The sequence below is a fragment of the Schistocerca nitens genome, chromosome 6 (genome assembly GCF_023898315.1).
Source record: "Schistocerca nitens isolate TAMUIC-IGC-003100 chromosome 6, iqSchNite1.1, whole genome shotgun sequence".
NCBI classification, from domain to species: domain Eukaryota; kingdom Metazoa; phylum Arthropoda; class Insecta; order Orthoptera; family Acrididae; genus Schistocerca; species Schistocerca nitens.
The window spans coordinates 315,799,715-315,816,190 of NC_064619.1; the positions used below are offsets into that span (position 1 = coordinate 315,799,715).

Genomic DNA, 16,476 nt, shown 5'->3' on the forward strand with positions numbered 1-16,476 from the left:
TGCTATATCTGGGCACCACGGATTTGATGTAACAAGAAACATAGTCAATCTGACCAGGTTCACATGTCGCTATTGAGTCGTAGTCCAGACTCAATGATCCCACACCCATTTCAATTGTTATTGATGATCCCATTGAGTCAACACGAGAACACATTGGTTTCATCTACTGTGGAGCCCCACATTCAGGAATGTGCAATGACAGTGTACTCTGAAACTCATACAGTATACCTGTACCAGTGTTGTATTCCGTCATCATATCTGCCACAGATTACCACATATCCTGCTTTACAGAGCGGGCAAGCCTCTGACCTCCACACTCTGTGTTGAGATGTGTACGTCCAACACTTTGTTGCCTACTCATCGTTTCACCAATGTTCCAGTACTTTCTATAGATGTTCAGGATAGCAGCTCGCAAACAGCTGACCAGCTTCACTGTTTTTGAGATGCTTGTTCCCAGGCACAAAGCCATAACAGACTTTCCTTGTCGAAGTTGTTTATGTCCCTGGATTACCCAACTGTGGGCTGTATCACTGCATGGATGATTCCTGATTCATCCATGTTATGCTTCTATACTTTCCTTACTGTGTCATGTGACTACAATGCCACCAGGTGGCATTTAGTCTTACAGTGGACACTGGTCATAATAATGTGGCTCATCAATGTATACCTGTCTAGAAAGGAAGCCCATTGTAGGTCACATGGTGGGATGAAAGAAGGTTGAAAATAAAGGAACACTTATTTAGCTTAGGTGCCAACACCCAGTAGTTTTCGAGAAAAGGCAGCCAAAGTTTAGACGCCACTTGATTACTCCTCTCTCACATTGTGCCTTGAAGTGAGTTGGTAGCATAATTACTAGACCACAGAATTAAACTATTGCACACCATGTTAAAATCCAGTCTTTTATCATTTTTCCCTCTTTTGTCATCACAGAAGTATGTACATAAATATTTTTGGTGACGCTGTGAAATGCTCATACAATGGAATCATTGATAAAAGAAATGAGAATTTCATATCATATTAAAAATAGATTTTACTATTGCAAATTTTACATAATTAATGATAACTGAAAATTGAAAACATGTAACCTGTAGTATTTCGTGTTTTGCTCTCATTTTTGCTTTCATTCTTCAATAGAATCATGTGACCTCCATGGCCATATCTATCACAAGAACATTCAACATATAAAAATTTGGAGCAACACAAGCAATGTGGGAAGGCACATATGTCACAGTCATATTTATTAGTATGGATACCATTAGGAAAGCATCCTTGTTAACATAACTAAATACCCTGTAATTTGGCAGTCATTTTGTGGCAAATCGAGTGTATCAAATCATTTGCTTAGAAGGTGGAGCCTGCAATTGATTATGGACCAAACCCTGTATTTTAATTGCATCACTTATACTTGTGGTTTCCCTTCACTGTGTGATGAAAATAGGGCACTTCTGGAATCAGTGAATGTCATTCTTCACCTGTCAGTAAAAGCATATGTTTTACAATTAACATAAAGGCATACACTTTGGCAGAATTACTTTTACCAAAAACATCAATATTCCCATTTCATTAACAAACAGCCAGTTGTATAAGGAGTGATTGCTTTGCCCACCCAGATGTCAATAATATAGAAATAAAGCTGCATTTTTGTGTAAGGTCACAAACTTAGTCCTAAACCGATGATAGGTGCTCTCCTGATGTTGTGGTGTTGCAGGTACACATTCTGTTGCCATTTCACTAATTAGTTTACATCTTGTTGGAGTCATGGACTAAATTTCCCACTGAGGTATTGGAGACAAAAAAAAGAAACATTGGTAACAGTTTCCTGGGAAGTGTTAATCTGAGTGAGTTGTGATGATAAAAACTGATTTTAATAAGAATAATTCCATTGTATTTCAAGATGTCACAAAACATAATGATGTCACATTCTTTCATGACAACAAAAGAGAGAGAAAAACAACAATATAACATTGGATTTGAATGTGGGATACAAGACTGCGAAGCTCTGCTGTTAGCTACTTCACTACTGCCTCAATCGGTTATGTGCCATGCCAGAGGACAGATGAAGTCATGTCAAAGCTTTGACCATTATTTTTCAGAAACTATTTAGTGTTGGCACCTAACCCAAAAAGGTGTTCTTTATTTTCACCCTTCTTTCATCCTGCTTAGTTTTGACTGTATCAGAGAGTGACCTTTAGTGGATTATGTGAGTGATTTAGCATGTAGGGAAATTTTTGTGTTGCTGATGACAATGAGGGAGAAGGAAATGGATGGCATCTGATATTAGAAAGTAAGCTATTAACAGAGTAGTACCAAAGAGTCCATCAAATCCTACTAGTCAGTAAAAGTAAATTCTGTATGCCATTGTTGACCGGGATACCCCACAGATGCCTGTCATCAGAAAGAGTGTCTTTCCTCCTTGCAGATATGTGAGAGTTGTGTTGTACATATACTTGTAGACTATAGGTGGTTGTAATGGATGTGTGTAAAGCATAGTGTTATGTTTGTGTTGAATGACGATGATGAGAGAAGGGGGAGGTTCGGTGCCAGCACATAGCCTATTCCTCTCGAATAGCACCAAGGGGGCAGCCAATGGACAGATCATCATCAATGGTGACACATGTCCTCACTTCATGAGACACATTGGAGAGATTTGGAATTTAATCTAGTCTTTACACGACTGATTATTAGACACCTTACACCACCAGATGTCCTCCCAATGCCTGCCAAATACTGGCAGTAAAAATTTCAACCACCACCAGGATTCAAACTGGCTTACCTTTGAAGTGAGTGGCACTGTGCACATATGTGTGTTAGAGGCTCTGGCTATGGAGATGGGTCAGTTAGAATTAACAGGAGTCTGCTACCCTCAGCCTTCCTTTAACTGTGGAGGGATTCAAGACTTATGATGTTGGCTCTCAGTCTGGTGATTAAAAACTACATTCCCACTGGGCATATATTGGTTATCAAAATTTCTTCCACTACCAATATTTGAACCAGCCATTTCTAGCCAAGGACAATATTTATTGAATACTGTGTCTGATGACATTATAAATGCTTGCATTAGTGTTAATATCCTAATAATGTGGGCACTAGGATAACAACTTAAATTCATCAACATGTTCCTCAGACCAGTGGGGTGTAATACTGGCATTTCAGCATGGACAGGTACCCTAGTGGGAATTGCCATGTTTGAGAGAGAGTGCCATATATGGAGGCAGAGATGTCAGCCACGATGTGTTTAAGTATGTCTGCCCTCACTCCACACAGTAAAATGATACACGTACATGCATTTTATAATGATTTTCAGAGTATAGATATAGATAATATGCTTTCATTTGTCCATCATGCATATAGGGCTGTGAGTCTGCTTGCTTAGTAAGACGAAGTGTGACCATAGTGGTGTCACTATAGCTTTCAAAACAAATCAGAGTGGACAGATTAATTCTTAACAGACATTATCATACATGTATTATCATTGCAACTGAATATGTTTGGGATGCTGTGAAGAGGTATGTACCCCCTTTTATGTTGCTCGGACAGGTCTCTGTTGAGTTGAGGATTGTCACTGAGTGATCATGGATAAGCATGACTGCACACTGGCTCCGTGGTGTGACAAGTTGGTGCTATTAACGTAAGATTGTTGCTACACATTACCAGTGATATTTTTCTAATTCAATTGCTCATTGATAAAACATGTCCTGCTCCCTCTACTTAATGAACAACTATCTTTTTACATCACACTTTCTCCTTATTTTTCGTATCCCTTCATTGCCTAGCACGTAACAGAGCACACAGTACATTTAACCAATTTATGCATGTACTATACACTTTCTAAAGGCTGACTCGTCTGTAGGTTCTTATCCACATGAAATGAATAAATATATATATATATATCTTTTCAGGGTAGTAGTTGGTGCACCCAGAGCCAATTCAACATATCCAGCTCATGCAAGCATCCACCAGCCAGGTGTAGTCTATCAATGTGCAGTCCTAGGCAGCAAGGATTGCATACGCCTCTCACTTGATCCTACAGGTGAGTTACTTCATTAATTTAGTTACATCATGCTCTGCACATACTATATTTTACAAACTGTACATAATTTTACATGTTAATGGTGAATGGAACTGTAAAGAAAGAGTAACATTGAAGAATACCTTTGGATTCACCTGAGGAAATACATTATGTAGTGATCAGAGACATTGGAAAAAAAAATATCTGTTTTCTCAAGATAAACTAAACCAAAATTTTTAGTATATAATTTGAAGTATTTGCAGATTTATCTGTTCAGTAGTGATTGCACGATACCATTCTTAAAATGCTATTTAAAAAATAGATATAAATATTGATACCTATATAAAAATGTTACTTTTCTTATATAGTAATCACAAACAGAACCTGAATTATGAAGAGTATTATACTGTTGTATATTACATATGTATCAAGTGGTATGATAAAACACAACACTCCAGCTGAGAGTATTAATCCCTATAACCATCCTTGTCTAATTTTTTAACAGGAAATGTGGAGCAGAGATTGGGTGATGGATTTGATGTCAAGCATCACAAAGACGATATGTGGCTTGGTGGTTCCCTTGACGTCCAACAGAATGGACCAGGCATTGTGGTATGTGTTATATTGCTCACAAAATGTAAATGTGCTATGAACAACTGCAAAGACTATTTGCAAAATTAACTGAATTGTTCGGTTAATGTAAAAAATCTATTACACATAATTCTCCATGTTCTGATGATACTACTATGTCACTAAAATCCAAAATTATTTTCAATTACGTGGGAAGTAAAATGTCAGCAATTTCACCAATCATTTTCACTCCAGTAAGAGAGCAACAATTTAGAAGCTTGACAAAATGCAGTATGCCACCAAGTGTTAAATATTTCTTCTTCTTTTTCCTGATCTTTACCCCAAACCTTCACAGGTTCTGCGTGTTAATATTGGATTTGGCAGTGTGAGTGGTGGAGGGTGGACTTCCTGTTGCCACCACTACCCATCCCCCTCCCCTTCCCCAGAAATTATGTAACCAATATGTCTGCATCTCATGTTATCCTATGCCTAGTGTTATCTCATGTGAAAGTGTGTGAATGTTTTCCATATGTATGTGGATCATGTAACTGAGGAGGGTCATAGGTATCAACTCAGAATTCAGGTAGCTGGATGTGAGACACCAACTTCTGTTATTAATCTTTGGTTGGTTTCAGTCCTGGGATGACATATCTCCCTGAATCCCAGAAACTGCATGCTAATGTGTGCTGCTATTTGGATAGGTCGCACACCAAATATGTGCTATGCTGCTTTTTGATAAATATTAGTCATTTGTAATGATACAATCTGAAACTACACAGCACAGTTTCAGTTACAGATGTTAGTCAATAAAAAAGCCCTACAGATAAAATTTTGTTAAGACTTATACAAATTAAACAATTAAATATGATGTACACAATATTACTAAATAAAATATTGTGATCTAAATGACAACAGCCTAATTTTTTAAGAGATTTTATACTATTATGCAGTTTTAGACATAGCAATTATTGTTTTGTTTACAGGCTTGTGGAAGCCGATGGATAAATCAGTTCTATACAGGTTACTACCTCATCAATGGAATTTGTTATTTTCTAAAAGACACACAGCAAGCAGATTCAAAAGTCCAGAAAATAATGCCACTTATTCAGAGAAGTAAGTTTCTGTAGTCTTACTGATGATTTCCAATTCTGTTTATATGACTTATTCATCTCAGCAATTTTTCTCTTTAATAATTTTCTTTATTTTACAGCAAGATGCATTTTTGTTCTCTATTTACAATGGTTTGTATGACATGTATTTAGGAACCCACATCTATATTTGTAGATGCATGTGCACAAATAACCGTGTGTGTATGTATGGACAAAGTTTAGATTAATTGTTAGAAGTTAACAAACAAACATGGTTTGAAGAAGATTCTTATGTTTCGATGACATAACTCTATTTTTCAACGTATGTACTGAATATTTTTGAAATTCAATCTATAGTGAGTTTTCCATTTCATTGAAGAAATGAAGTAATTTAGACTAGTAGCATGATTTCAAGAATTTATGTTTGATGATGGGCAAAGGTATCTCAGAGTGCACTGCAGGTGACAGTCAAACTGACATTATCATAGGGACAGCTATTCTCTTGTATTATGCAGAATGTGACACCCAGGTTTACCTGCTTTAATGTCATCTTTACTGAATGGATTTTTAATGATAACTAATATCTCCTGCTGTGCCCCTGTTTTTGGGGTCATTTATGAGTATCACAAAAGACAGATGTCATCTTGACCTGCTGCCACATGCAGATCTCCTACACTGTTTAGATTTGATGGTTTGGGGTATTCCCATTCCAAACACATTTTTTTTTAATTCCATGTTGCAGAATAACATAAGGATATCAGAAACTACTATCATAGGGAATAAAAGAGAATTATTAAAATGGACATAAAAGAACAATAACTGAAAGTAGTATATGACTTCTAGGCCATATAAATTTACTCTCATATAATAGTATAAAAGAAATTACTTTCTAAACCCCACTGTTCATCCTCTTACATTACCGAGTCACTGTTTTTAAGGAGTATTTCAGACTAAGCATGTGTCTGACTTTACACAGAATACTATCAGTTCTCTATATACAGTGTACATCACTTAAAACCTGCACCACAAATACTGTGAAAATGGAAAATGGTATTGACGTACTGTTTTCAAGGAATGGATTGCTAGTGAGGGACTCATATTGTTATCCAGTGAAGAGATTGTAATAATGCTCAGAAAGAGTATTTTTTGTGCAAACATACACTTTTTTAAAGGGAACAGTGCCTATTGACATTAACAGACTAGAAGTTGGGTAAATTGGAATGTCTGTGGTGTTTGTGCAAGATTCTAGTGCAAGTCATTTATGAGGTACCATATTTTGAAAAGTTTCCATACCTACATGTGTCTGTGTCATCATAAGATGTTGTTATGTTTGCTTACAGTGTGCTTGTGTGTTCCCTGAGTGCATTGCAGCTTGCTAGTCAGTTAGTGTGTGACAGTCCAAGCCTAAGGTTGTGAGTGGATGACAGGACTGACCAATGCAGAAAAACCCAACATGTTCATGGTGTATGGAGAGTGTAGAAAGAATGCAGTTCATTCAAGTGTGGCGTATGTGACAAGATATCCCAATAGACTTCAACCATGTTGGCAATTATTTATCAACATGTTCAATCAGTTATGTGAAGAGTATTGTAACGCCTAGACAGTGTTACAGAAGGAAAGAAGTGACAACAGAAGACGGAGACAGTAATATTCTTGCTGCTGTTGCAGTTGATCCACACTTTAGCTCTTGCATAATTGCATGAGAAAGTGGCATGAGTCAGGCATTCTCCATTGACATAAGTTCCATCCCTATCATACCTCTCTTCAATAAGAGCTACATGGAAACTATTATGAGAATCGTGTTAACTTCTGTTCATGGGCATTAAGACTTCTCCAGATCAGTCATGTATCACGTTTAGTAATGAAGCCAGTTTTACCAATCATGGCCAGGTAAAACACCAAAACATGCATTATTGGTCTGTTGACAATCTCCATTGACTTTTTCTAGCAGAATGTCAGAGTCCATGGAGTGCAAACATATGGTGTGGGATAGTGAAACATCAGCTCATAGGCCCATTTTCATAGAACACTGAATGGACACAAGTATTATACATCAGTAGCCTCTTAGCAGACAGTCTTCCATGGGTGCTAGAAGACGTCGGTCTGCAGGCTAGGAGAAACCTGTGATACCAACGTGGTGGCTGTCTGGCTCATAGTGCACAAAGTACTACAACATGTCTTCGCAAATTGTCTCCAAATCATTGGATTGGATGCAGATGACCTGTACCTTGACCAGTCTGTTTCCTGCATTTTACACCTGTAGACTTTTTCTGAGGGGGAAGCTGAAAGGTTTTGTCTACAAGAACATACCAACTACATCCAGTGATATGCAGTGACATATTACAACAACCTTTTCAGATATCTCTGCTGAAATTCTAACATGAGTGCAGCAGATGTTCCATACCTGACTCATCCTGTTTAGGTCAGGTTAATATCTGGTTAATGTGAATATTATTGTTAGCTAGAATTTACATCTCTGACGTTCCAATAAATTGTAGAAGGAATGGTTAATAAAGTTCTTGATTACATTAGTTTTGAATATTCGCGTATGTCCAATTCCCTGCCTGATGTCTGCCAACAACTTGTTAGACCTTTTCAGCAGAAAGTATAATACTTTTCTGAACTATAAATGGAGAAACATAATGTATATGGAAGCTATGTTTACTTGTCGAATAATGGTTGTAAATTTCTCAGTTCATAAAGGTTTCATTCTTATTAATAACTACAAATAAAGTTATGGAATAAATGTTTCGGCATGTAAGTGTAAGAATCCTAATATCCCTGGAGAGGTTTCTGCAAGGTGTTTGGTTCATTACTTTATGCAGTATTCTTACTGGGTACTTTTGGATAAGTATTACCTTTTTTCATTAGAATCACTGCCCCAGAAGAATGTGCCATAAATCGAAAGTGTGCAATTTATACTAGCAATCTCATCCTCAATTCAATGAAGTTAGAGAGATTTCTAAGTGCAAAGCAGGTAGAAGTGAGCTTTTGGTTAATTTATCCATGTGCTGGCACCACTTCCTTTTGTTATACACCTATATGCATGTATGGAATTGTTGTCAATAAAATAGCTTATAACATTTATCAATAATTTGACTATTTCCCATAGTCTTATGTTTACTGTTCAGAACAAAACTTCATAATACAAACTTGGAGATAGGTCCAAGCAAAGCCTTGTGAAAAAAATGAAGTTACTTTCAACTTATACTATTTACAAATATGGTGTGGGAGGTTATGGCAGAATGCAAATAATTGAGGAGTAAATATAATCCCCACCATATAGTAAAAGTGTTGAGATATTTACAGGTACAGCTGGTGAAGTTTTTAGTCTCGTTCACATGCCTGTTGATGACTCAACACTTTCATTACCTTTACCTCAAAATCACTCTCCTGTTTATGTGTATATTTTACACCAGGGCACTTCATCTCAATAAATCACCATACCACCTTCTGTTTTCTCCCAATCATTTAATGCTCTGTAAATTTCACTCTGTAAGTTCTGCTCCGTACAGAGACATATCATTGTTCTGTGTATGTTAAGAGATTCTGTTTTTACCTTTAAAATGCAAATAAATTGATGTGTACCTTCAATTATCTCTCAAAAATCTTGTACCTGCTGTTGCACTGACATTACTTTTAAGCTATGCACTTTAGCACAGTGTATGAAAGATGCTTCAGCTAACAGATTTATCCTCTGCTTCTAAGTGCTAAGCAAAGAACCTATGGTACTTTTGACTTATCCTCACTTAATAGCAAAGGATGAGCTTCAGAAATATGGAATGTATTAAATAAGATTAATAACACACTCAAACAACTATCACAAAGAGTCAATGATTAGCATTAAGAATAGCAGTTGATGAAATGACAGCGTCACCACAAGTTTGAACACTGAAAATATGTCCCCTGGTATCATATTTCTTCACACATTTGGCAGAGACCTCCAGCATATTTAAAAAAAAAAAAAAATGAAAATATCTGTTACCGTATATAACATATGTTATCTGATAAGAAATCACTAGGGCAATTTTTATAGCACTGCTAAAGTAACAGCAAACCATTATTTGGTTTTCTTAGCTAAAACCACAATTAAAGGAATCTATCAAAACTTAATTATATCAATATTTTCTGACCCAATTACTGAATTACTTAGTAATTAGCTTAAATGAACACACAATAAATTGTTTATGGAGATTTCCTATTTTGTTTGCAGGGGATCAAGGTTATGAAGAAATAGAAAATGGTGAGAAGGCTATAAAATACTATTACAGTTATGGACAAGCTGGACTGGCAGTTCAGTTTGCAAAAGTAAGTTCAAAAATTGATTTCTCAGTCTGCACAAAACAAGTTAACAAATTTTTTCATGGTACAATATGTTAAATGGGTTCCAAATAACTTTCTGGTTCAGTTATGGTAAATAATTTATTCTTTTTTTCACTTGCATCTTGTTCTCAAGCCAAAGTACTGTATAATTCAAACCTGTATCATTGAGATAAACAGACATAGTACAGTTCACTTTTATTCTGAAACAGCATCATATCACTATACTGACACAAGAATCTCTCATATTAGATGTAATCAAAATAAAACACCATAGAAGCTATCACTTTGCAATCCAAAAAGTATGGCCCTTACTGAATTTTCATAGCTTTTCTTTTCTAAATCAGTTTAGCTTCATTTACACTATGAAGTATTATTCACTGTACTGTCCTGCTGAAAAAAAAATGTTGCTTTGTTGTGCATATTTCAACTTCTTGTTGGTCTGCAGAACATTTACTTTGGTGATGTAGTCAATAAAGTACCATTTTGCCAAATCAAGAATTAAAAATATTGTGCAAAGATAATAGCTGCACATATTGCAGAAGTCTCTTCATAAATCTTAGAATTATTGCATTCACTTTCTATAATTGTACCCTTTACTAGCTATTTAAATGAATTTCAGATGAACTGCACTTTAGAAACACCCAACACACCACTCAAAAATATTATTCACAAAGACTCTGCCTTCTCTAGGGTTCAGAATAGAGCTATATAACCTTGTGCAAAAGTCTTCTACAAGCTGTCTGTAGGGAACCCCTGCCAGTCCAGTAGAAAGTTTAAATCATATACAGAGTGATTCAGTTGCCCCTATCAGTGTCATTTTATGCAACCCACACTCTTATATCTGGCCTTCAAAAATGAAACATGAGATTTTCATATTGTCCTGCTAGCTACATGTGAACCATTAGTCCTACAGAAAAAAGAACAGGATCTCTTCATAGGAAATTTAAAGTAGTTAAAATTTATACTGGGATACATTTTTGCTGGAGGCCACAGTTTTCAAGTTATACAGGAAAACATACAAAAGTGATCTTCTAAGACACCTCCATCTCCACACTCATCCATCACCAGTCAGGATTTCCTCCTACCACAGTGCTAAAATTTCTGAGTAACAAATTATTCCTGATTTTTGACCTTTTTTTATCTCTATTGGCTGGGCTATTACAATGTTAACATAGTCATCTATTTCATCAACATTATTAATTAAATGTGCCCATGAGGGCAATGAAAGCAAATTGACTTTCATAAATGTTAGACTAAGACTAATCATGTTGACAATTTGATCCAGACTTAATTCTTACAAACACAATAGTTTTGTATTCTGAAGACCTGATGAATACAACAATGTAATTTTTTATTTTATGCTGTTAAAATTCCCAAAATTTTAGGGGAAATTTACAACGACATCAGTTTTACAATTTGTAAGTGCTCAATTAAGCTGGAGACATAATAAGACCATTCAATGATTACCAAAAAAGGTCAGATGTGGGAAATAATTTGTGCAGCCACAACATTTTTTACATAGGTAGGAGGGATACCATGAACAAAATACTAGGAATCCTGACAAGTGGAGGGTGAGTGTGGGAGTGGGGGTGCATTTGAAGGTCTTTTTAACTGTTTTTCTTGAATAATTATAAAACTATGGGGTACAATGAAAACGTATCCCAGAACAAAATTTAACTACATTAAATTTCCTAAAAAAGATCCTGTTCATACTTTTTTTCAAGGAACTACTAGTTTGGGTGTAGTGAGCAAGAGAATATGAAAATCTCTCATGTGGACTTGAAAGCTAGATATAACGTAGCAGGTTGCATAAAATGACATTGGTGGGGGCTGCTGAATCAGCCTGTCTGCACTACAGATACATGAATTGAAAATTACTGTTACTAGTTTCAAAAGCAACAACAATCACTGTGTAAATACCCTCTAATCTTACAGTATATCAGTAACTGCTGTCCTTTGATAGTTATTAAGAATTTGTGTTAAAGTAAATGAGCAAATGTAGATAAACAAGAGCTAATTAGTTAAACTGAAAGGGAGCAGCTATTTTGCTGAATGCATGATTGTATTTGTTCCATTAAGTTATATTTTACACCATTTTACATCTTTGAAGATTCTGACTATCTCTTTGGTACATAATTGTTTTAGTGAATAAACACGTTGACTCTTCATTGTAAAATCGTGGACATAATGCAAAGAATGGATGAGTAAAGACAACCATTACCTACTACAAGATTAACCATTCAAAAATTTTTGAAATAAGAAATATCACATTTGTGAACAAAAAAATATACTTGGAAAATCTAGGGGTATTTTGTTGGAACAACAGTCAATGTATTTCACTGTGCAGTAAAATTTCAAATGGAAAATGTACAACTAAGAAAATATTTAAATTTGACTCAGCTCTGTGAAGTATAATATTTTTGTAGTTGAGTCAGTAACCAGCAACTGTTTCGATTTACTTTTTCCTTTATTAAAAAATCCTATATCTCTAGACAGAAATACATCTTTCCACAGTAACAACTAACATGAAGGCAGCACTGAACTACTACCACAAACACACTGCATTTGGCAGGTGCCACCACCATCTATGAATTTCTAGAATGAAGGAATGGATACTAGAGGAAGTAAAGCTGTGGGGATGGGTCATGAGTCATGTTCAGGCAGCTCAGTCGGTAGAGCACTTATCAGTGAAATTCAAAGGTCTTGAGTTCAAGTCTCAGTCCAGTATAAGTTTTAATCAGCCAGAAAGTTTTATCTCAATGCACACTCCACTGCAGAGTGAAAATTTCATTCTATAAACATCCTCCAGGTTGTAGCTAAGCCATGTTTCTCAGTTTTCTTTCTTCCAGGAGAGCTGTTACTGCAAGTTTCACAGGAATGCTTCTGTGAAACATCATTAAACTATACAATGAGGTGTTGGAATAGTGGATCTACACAGAAACAGAGTGTTACAAGTTACAAAATAGTGTTATAAGATGGCTCAATCTGTTAAAGATCTGCTGAATAATGTTTACTGAAAATGTAACATCTGTGTATTAAGGCAAACCATATGAAAAAGAAGTGAAAAACTAGATAGAAAGTAATGACTAAATACTGAAAAAGGCAATCTGGAATTAATGACTTACAGTGATCATAGTGTAGTGGATTTGATAGTGCAAGTCACTTTCATATCTAGTGAAATCTGCAGTGTCTCAGTGAAAATTGTTTGTAAAGTTTGTGTCATACTAGTGTAGATCACAAGCCATTTGAATGTTCTGTAAGACAATAGAGAGCAAACATACGCTAAATGCTAGAACTGCTAGCAGTTTGTTACACATATCATTAAAGAGAAACATTTTGTAATATAACAAGTGAATAAAGCATTCAGAGGTGAAAAGTTGATAGTGGTGTTTGGCTGACTTGATAAGTATCAACATTCAAACCTGAGGTTAGAAAAACATACTAATGTTATGGCATTTAACACAGTGTCAGAACTTTGTGGTCCAGTTATTTAGAAACATTTTAGGCCCAAAAGCTCAGCAATTTATACATAATTTAAAATGCTTCTGACACATTTGTGTCTGATATATCTTAAAGGGTTAATATACATTTAAAAAAGGCCAATCTTCAAGATTTATTTTTATATTTATTTTAGTTCTTTTATGGATTACAAATTTTACAATAATTATGGTGGAAAGTATAAATATCCTCCCAAAAAAAGTATGAGGTGAGTTCTTGAATAATTTGGCACCTAAATGGTTTTTATTCAGAAATGTTTGTAGCATTCTTGTATGCAGAGAGATACATTGCAATCAGGGTAATATCAGCTCATTTCTTTGCTGTTTGTTTTGCCACTAAATTGTCTTGACTTCAACAAACAAATTTTGAAAATCCATGTTTGGTACTGCTTCACTATGAGATTCATTTGTAAAAAAGGTGAAATTAAGACAAATGAAACAGAACTAAACTGTAACTTCAGCAGCAGCATTTGTAGCAACAACATTAGCAAAGAAAAATTGTAGCTGACTGTATATTACCAAAACATTAATCTTCTTCAGATTGTTCTCACTCAGATATTTATTTCTCCCCCCGTTGTAGAATCATTGAATTCTTCATCCTGAGCTTTCAAACATTCTTGTTCACCCAGCAAGCATGGCATATTTAGCAGAAGTATAACAAAATACAAAATTCACACATGAAACTCATGGCAACAAGGGCACACAATGGCTCAATGCTCTTACATTTGACATTCGAAATAATGCTAGAAATTTTCAAGAGAATGCAGAATCTGTCAAGGGGTAGATAATATGGTGTCTGTATATTGCTCCCATACAAAACTAGCTCTGTTTTCAAGTGGTAAGTAGCTCATACATCATGAAAATCACAGCCTGAGATGTACTTGGGTGCAGTCGTTTGAAAACAGTTTTGTGCCCTGAGCTACTATCAGGCTTGGTCACCAAAGTGTTAGTCAGCTCAAATTCTGTTGGTGTGCAAAATTTCATAACCATCTTCTGCAGCACTGAGAGAGGAAAGAAGGTTGCTTATAGATAAATCTCCCAACAGCAGCACATTAAAGAGTGCAGGATATTGTTGGTGATATATGCAGGAGGACTTAAAGGAAATGCATCAGTGAATATGACAAACTCATTTTGTATCTGAATTGTTGTACTGGTTGAACAACATAATACTTCAATGAAAACTGAAATTTAATTCCCCTAAACACTTAAAATAACACAATGAAAGATACTTTTAAATGAGAAACAGGACATTGCACCAGATTATTTGCATTCTATTCAACAGACTAAGTGGCACATTATAAACATTGTACTTTTCATGACACAGTGTGTATGAATTGTCTTTGTAAATGTCATTTTTATTTAAGAGGCATATCGAAGTGCAAATCTTTACATTTAATTAACTCAACTAAACATATTTCACAATCGCAATTTAAAATAATGCAAACAAATGACATTAAAAATCTTTTTTTCTTTATGTATTACTTTCTTTTTCAGAATGATACTGAAATTATAATTGGTGCACCTGGTATATATGTCTGGAAAGGTAAGCACTGCAGAGTTCTTCTCCATTTAATCAAGTAAAGTAAAATTCACATCGAAATGTGTGCATTATGTTACTGCTGTCAAGTGTTTAAAGCAACTTCCAAAAGTTTTATTTTTGTTGTGCCAGCATCTAGATATCAAATGATCCTTGTTACCCATCATGAAAAATCATTGCTTTCAGAGAAGTAGGTTCATGAAATTGATGTTGATTAGAAAAGAAATAAAATTTCTGTTACCTCTGTAGGTGCATATATCTTAATTACATACCATATAAACACAAATGCTTTGTGACTGCTCACACTAACAGGGTAATATTCATTCACAACTGGTTTCTGACCTCACTTAGTTAATTACACTGTGTAAGTTTCATTAAAATTTTTCAACTCTGCTTCTCAAGGAAATATTTTAAGAGACTGACAGAAAGAAGCAAAACTGATGCAAATCTGGATACTTATTAAATATGTTCAGTTAATGACACTTACTTTCAAAGTAGGACCCACCTGAGTCCACATTTACCTACACTCATTTCTTTCATTCATTGACATCTTTCTGCACATCATTTTTTGTGAGATTGCGCAAAGGCTTGATTAGTTTTGGCTTGTGTTACAGTTGAAGAACACATCTATAGTAAATTTCTCATTCATTGATTCTGAGTTGATCAGTTTTGATTACTCTTGTCACAACATGAGGAAAGCTCAAAATCTAAAAACAGTTATGCACATTATGATAAAAATTTCCTTAGTACAGTGAGCAGTGTCATACATTTTGAGCCAGTGTAATATTATGAACAGCCATTAAGCTATCCATGCACTAGCTGTTCCACTGTGTCTTCATGTGAGTTCGTGCTACCAACAAATAGTTACCAAAAATGTGTTAAAGATGACAAGACGGGTTGTATGATGAATGACTGTGTTTAGTTGCTATATATTAAATGACAATTCTTTTTAATTTCAGCATTTAAAAATAATAATAATACAGTTAAATAAAAGAGGTGTAAGCCTGTTTATATGAAAATTCGATTGTTGAGTGGCATTACATTACAAACTATTTGGTATTGAACCATGCTGACAAGCCATGTCCTTTCACATCAGTTCTCAGCTATATGAACCATCCTATGTACAACAAACAATTTTAAGAGTTTTATCCTGTTACTTTATACATATTACAGTTGGTCATTCTTTTTCTGAGTTTCATCTTTTATCTCATACAAATATTATGCACAGTACACAGATTGAATGTCTGTCTGAAATGATGAATGCAAATCTTAGATAGTAAAGTTATGACTTAGCTAAGAACATAAGTTTGACATGTATGTGAGGAAAGAGGTGCCTGGATCACACTTAATTTATCCACATAGTACTTGTGCATTGGGATATGCAGTACAAGAATTGACATGTTACCTTGTATTGCTCAGTTCTTTTTTTGAGGATCTGATGATGACGGTCTG

The 16,476-nt window shown here is 35.2% G+C and overlaps 1 protein-coding gene across 2 annotated transcripts in view; it reads left to right on the forward strand.

The window, feature by feature from the left end:
• Positions 1–16,476, forward strand: part of LOC126262537 (integrin alpha-PS4-like) — a 200,876-nt gene that overhangs the window by 93,427 nt on the left and 90,973 nt on the right. For both annotated transcript variants that reach the window (XM_049959216.1, XM_049959215.1), the window contains exons 2-6: positions 3,900–4,030; positions 4,515–4,621; positions 5,563–5,692; positions 9,881–9,975; positions 14,982–15,030. In XM_049959216.1, the coding sequence (XP_049815173.1) occupies positions 3,900–4,030; positions 4,515–4,621; positions 5,563–5,692; positions 9,881–9,975; positions 14,982–15,030 (512 nt within the window). The remainder of the gene's footprint in view (positions 1–3,899; positions 4,031–4,514; positions 4,622–5,562; positions 5,693–9,880; positions 9,976–14,981; positions 15,031–16,476) is intronic.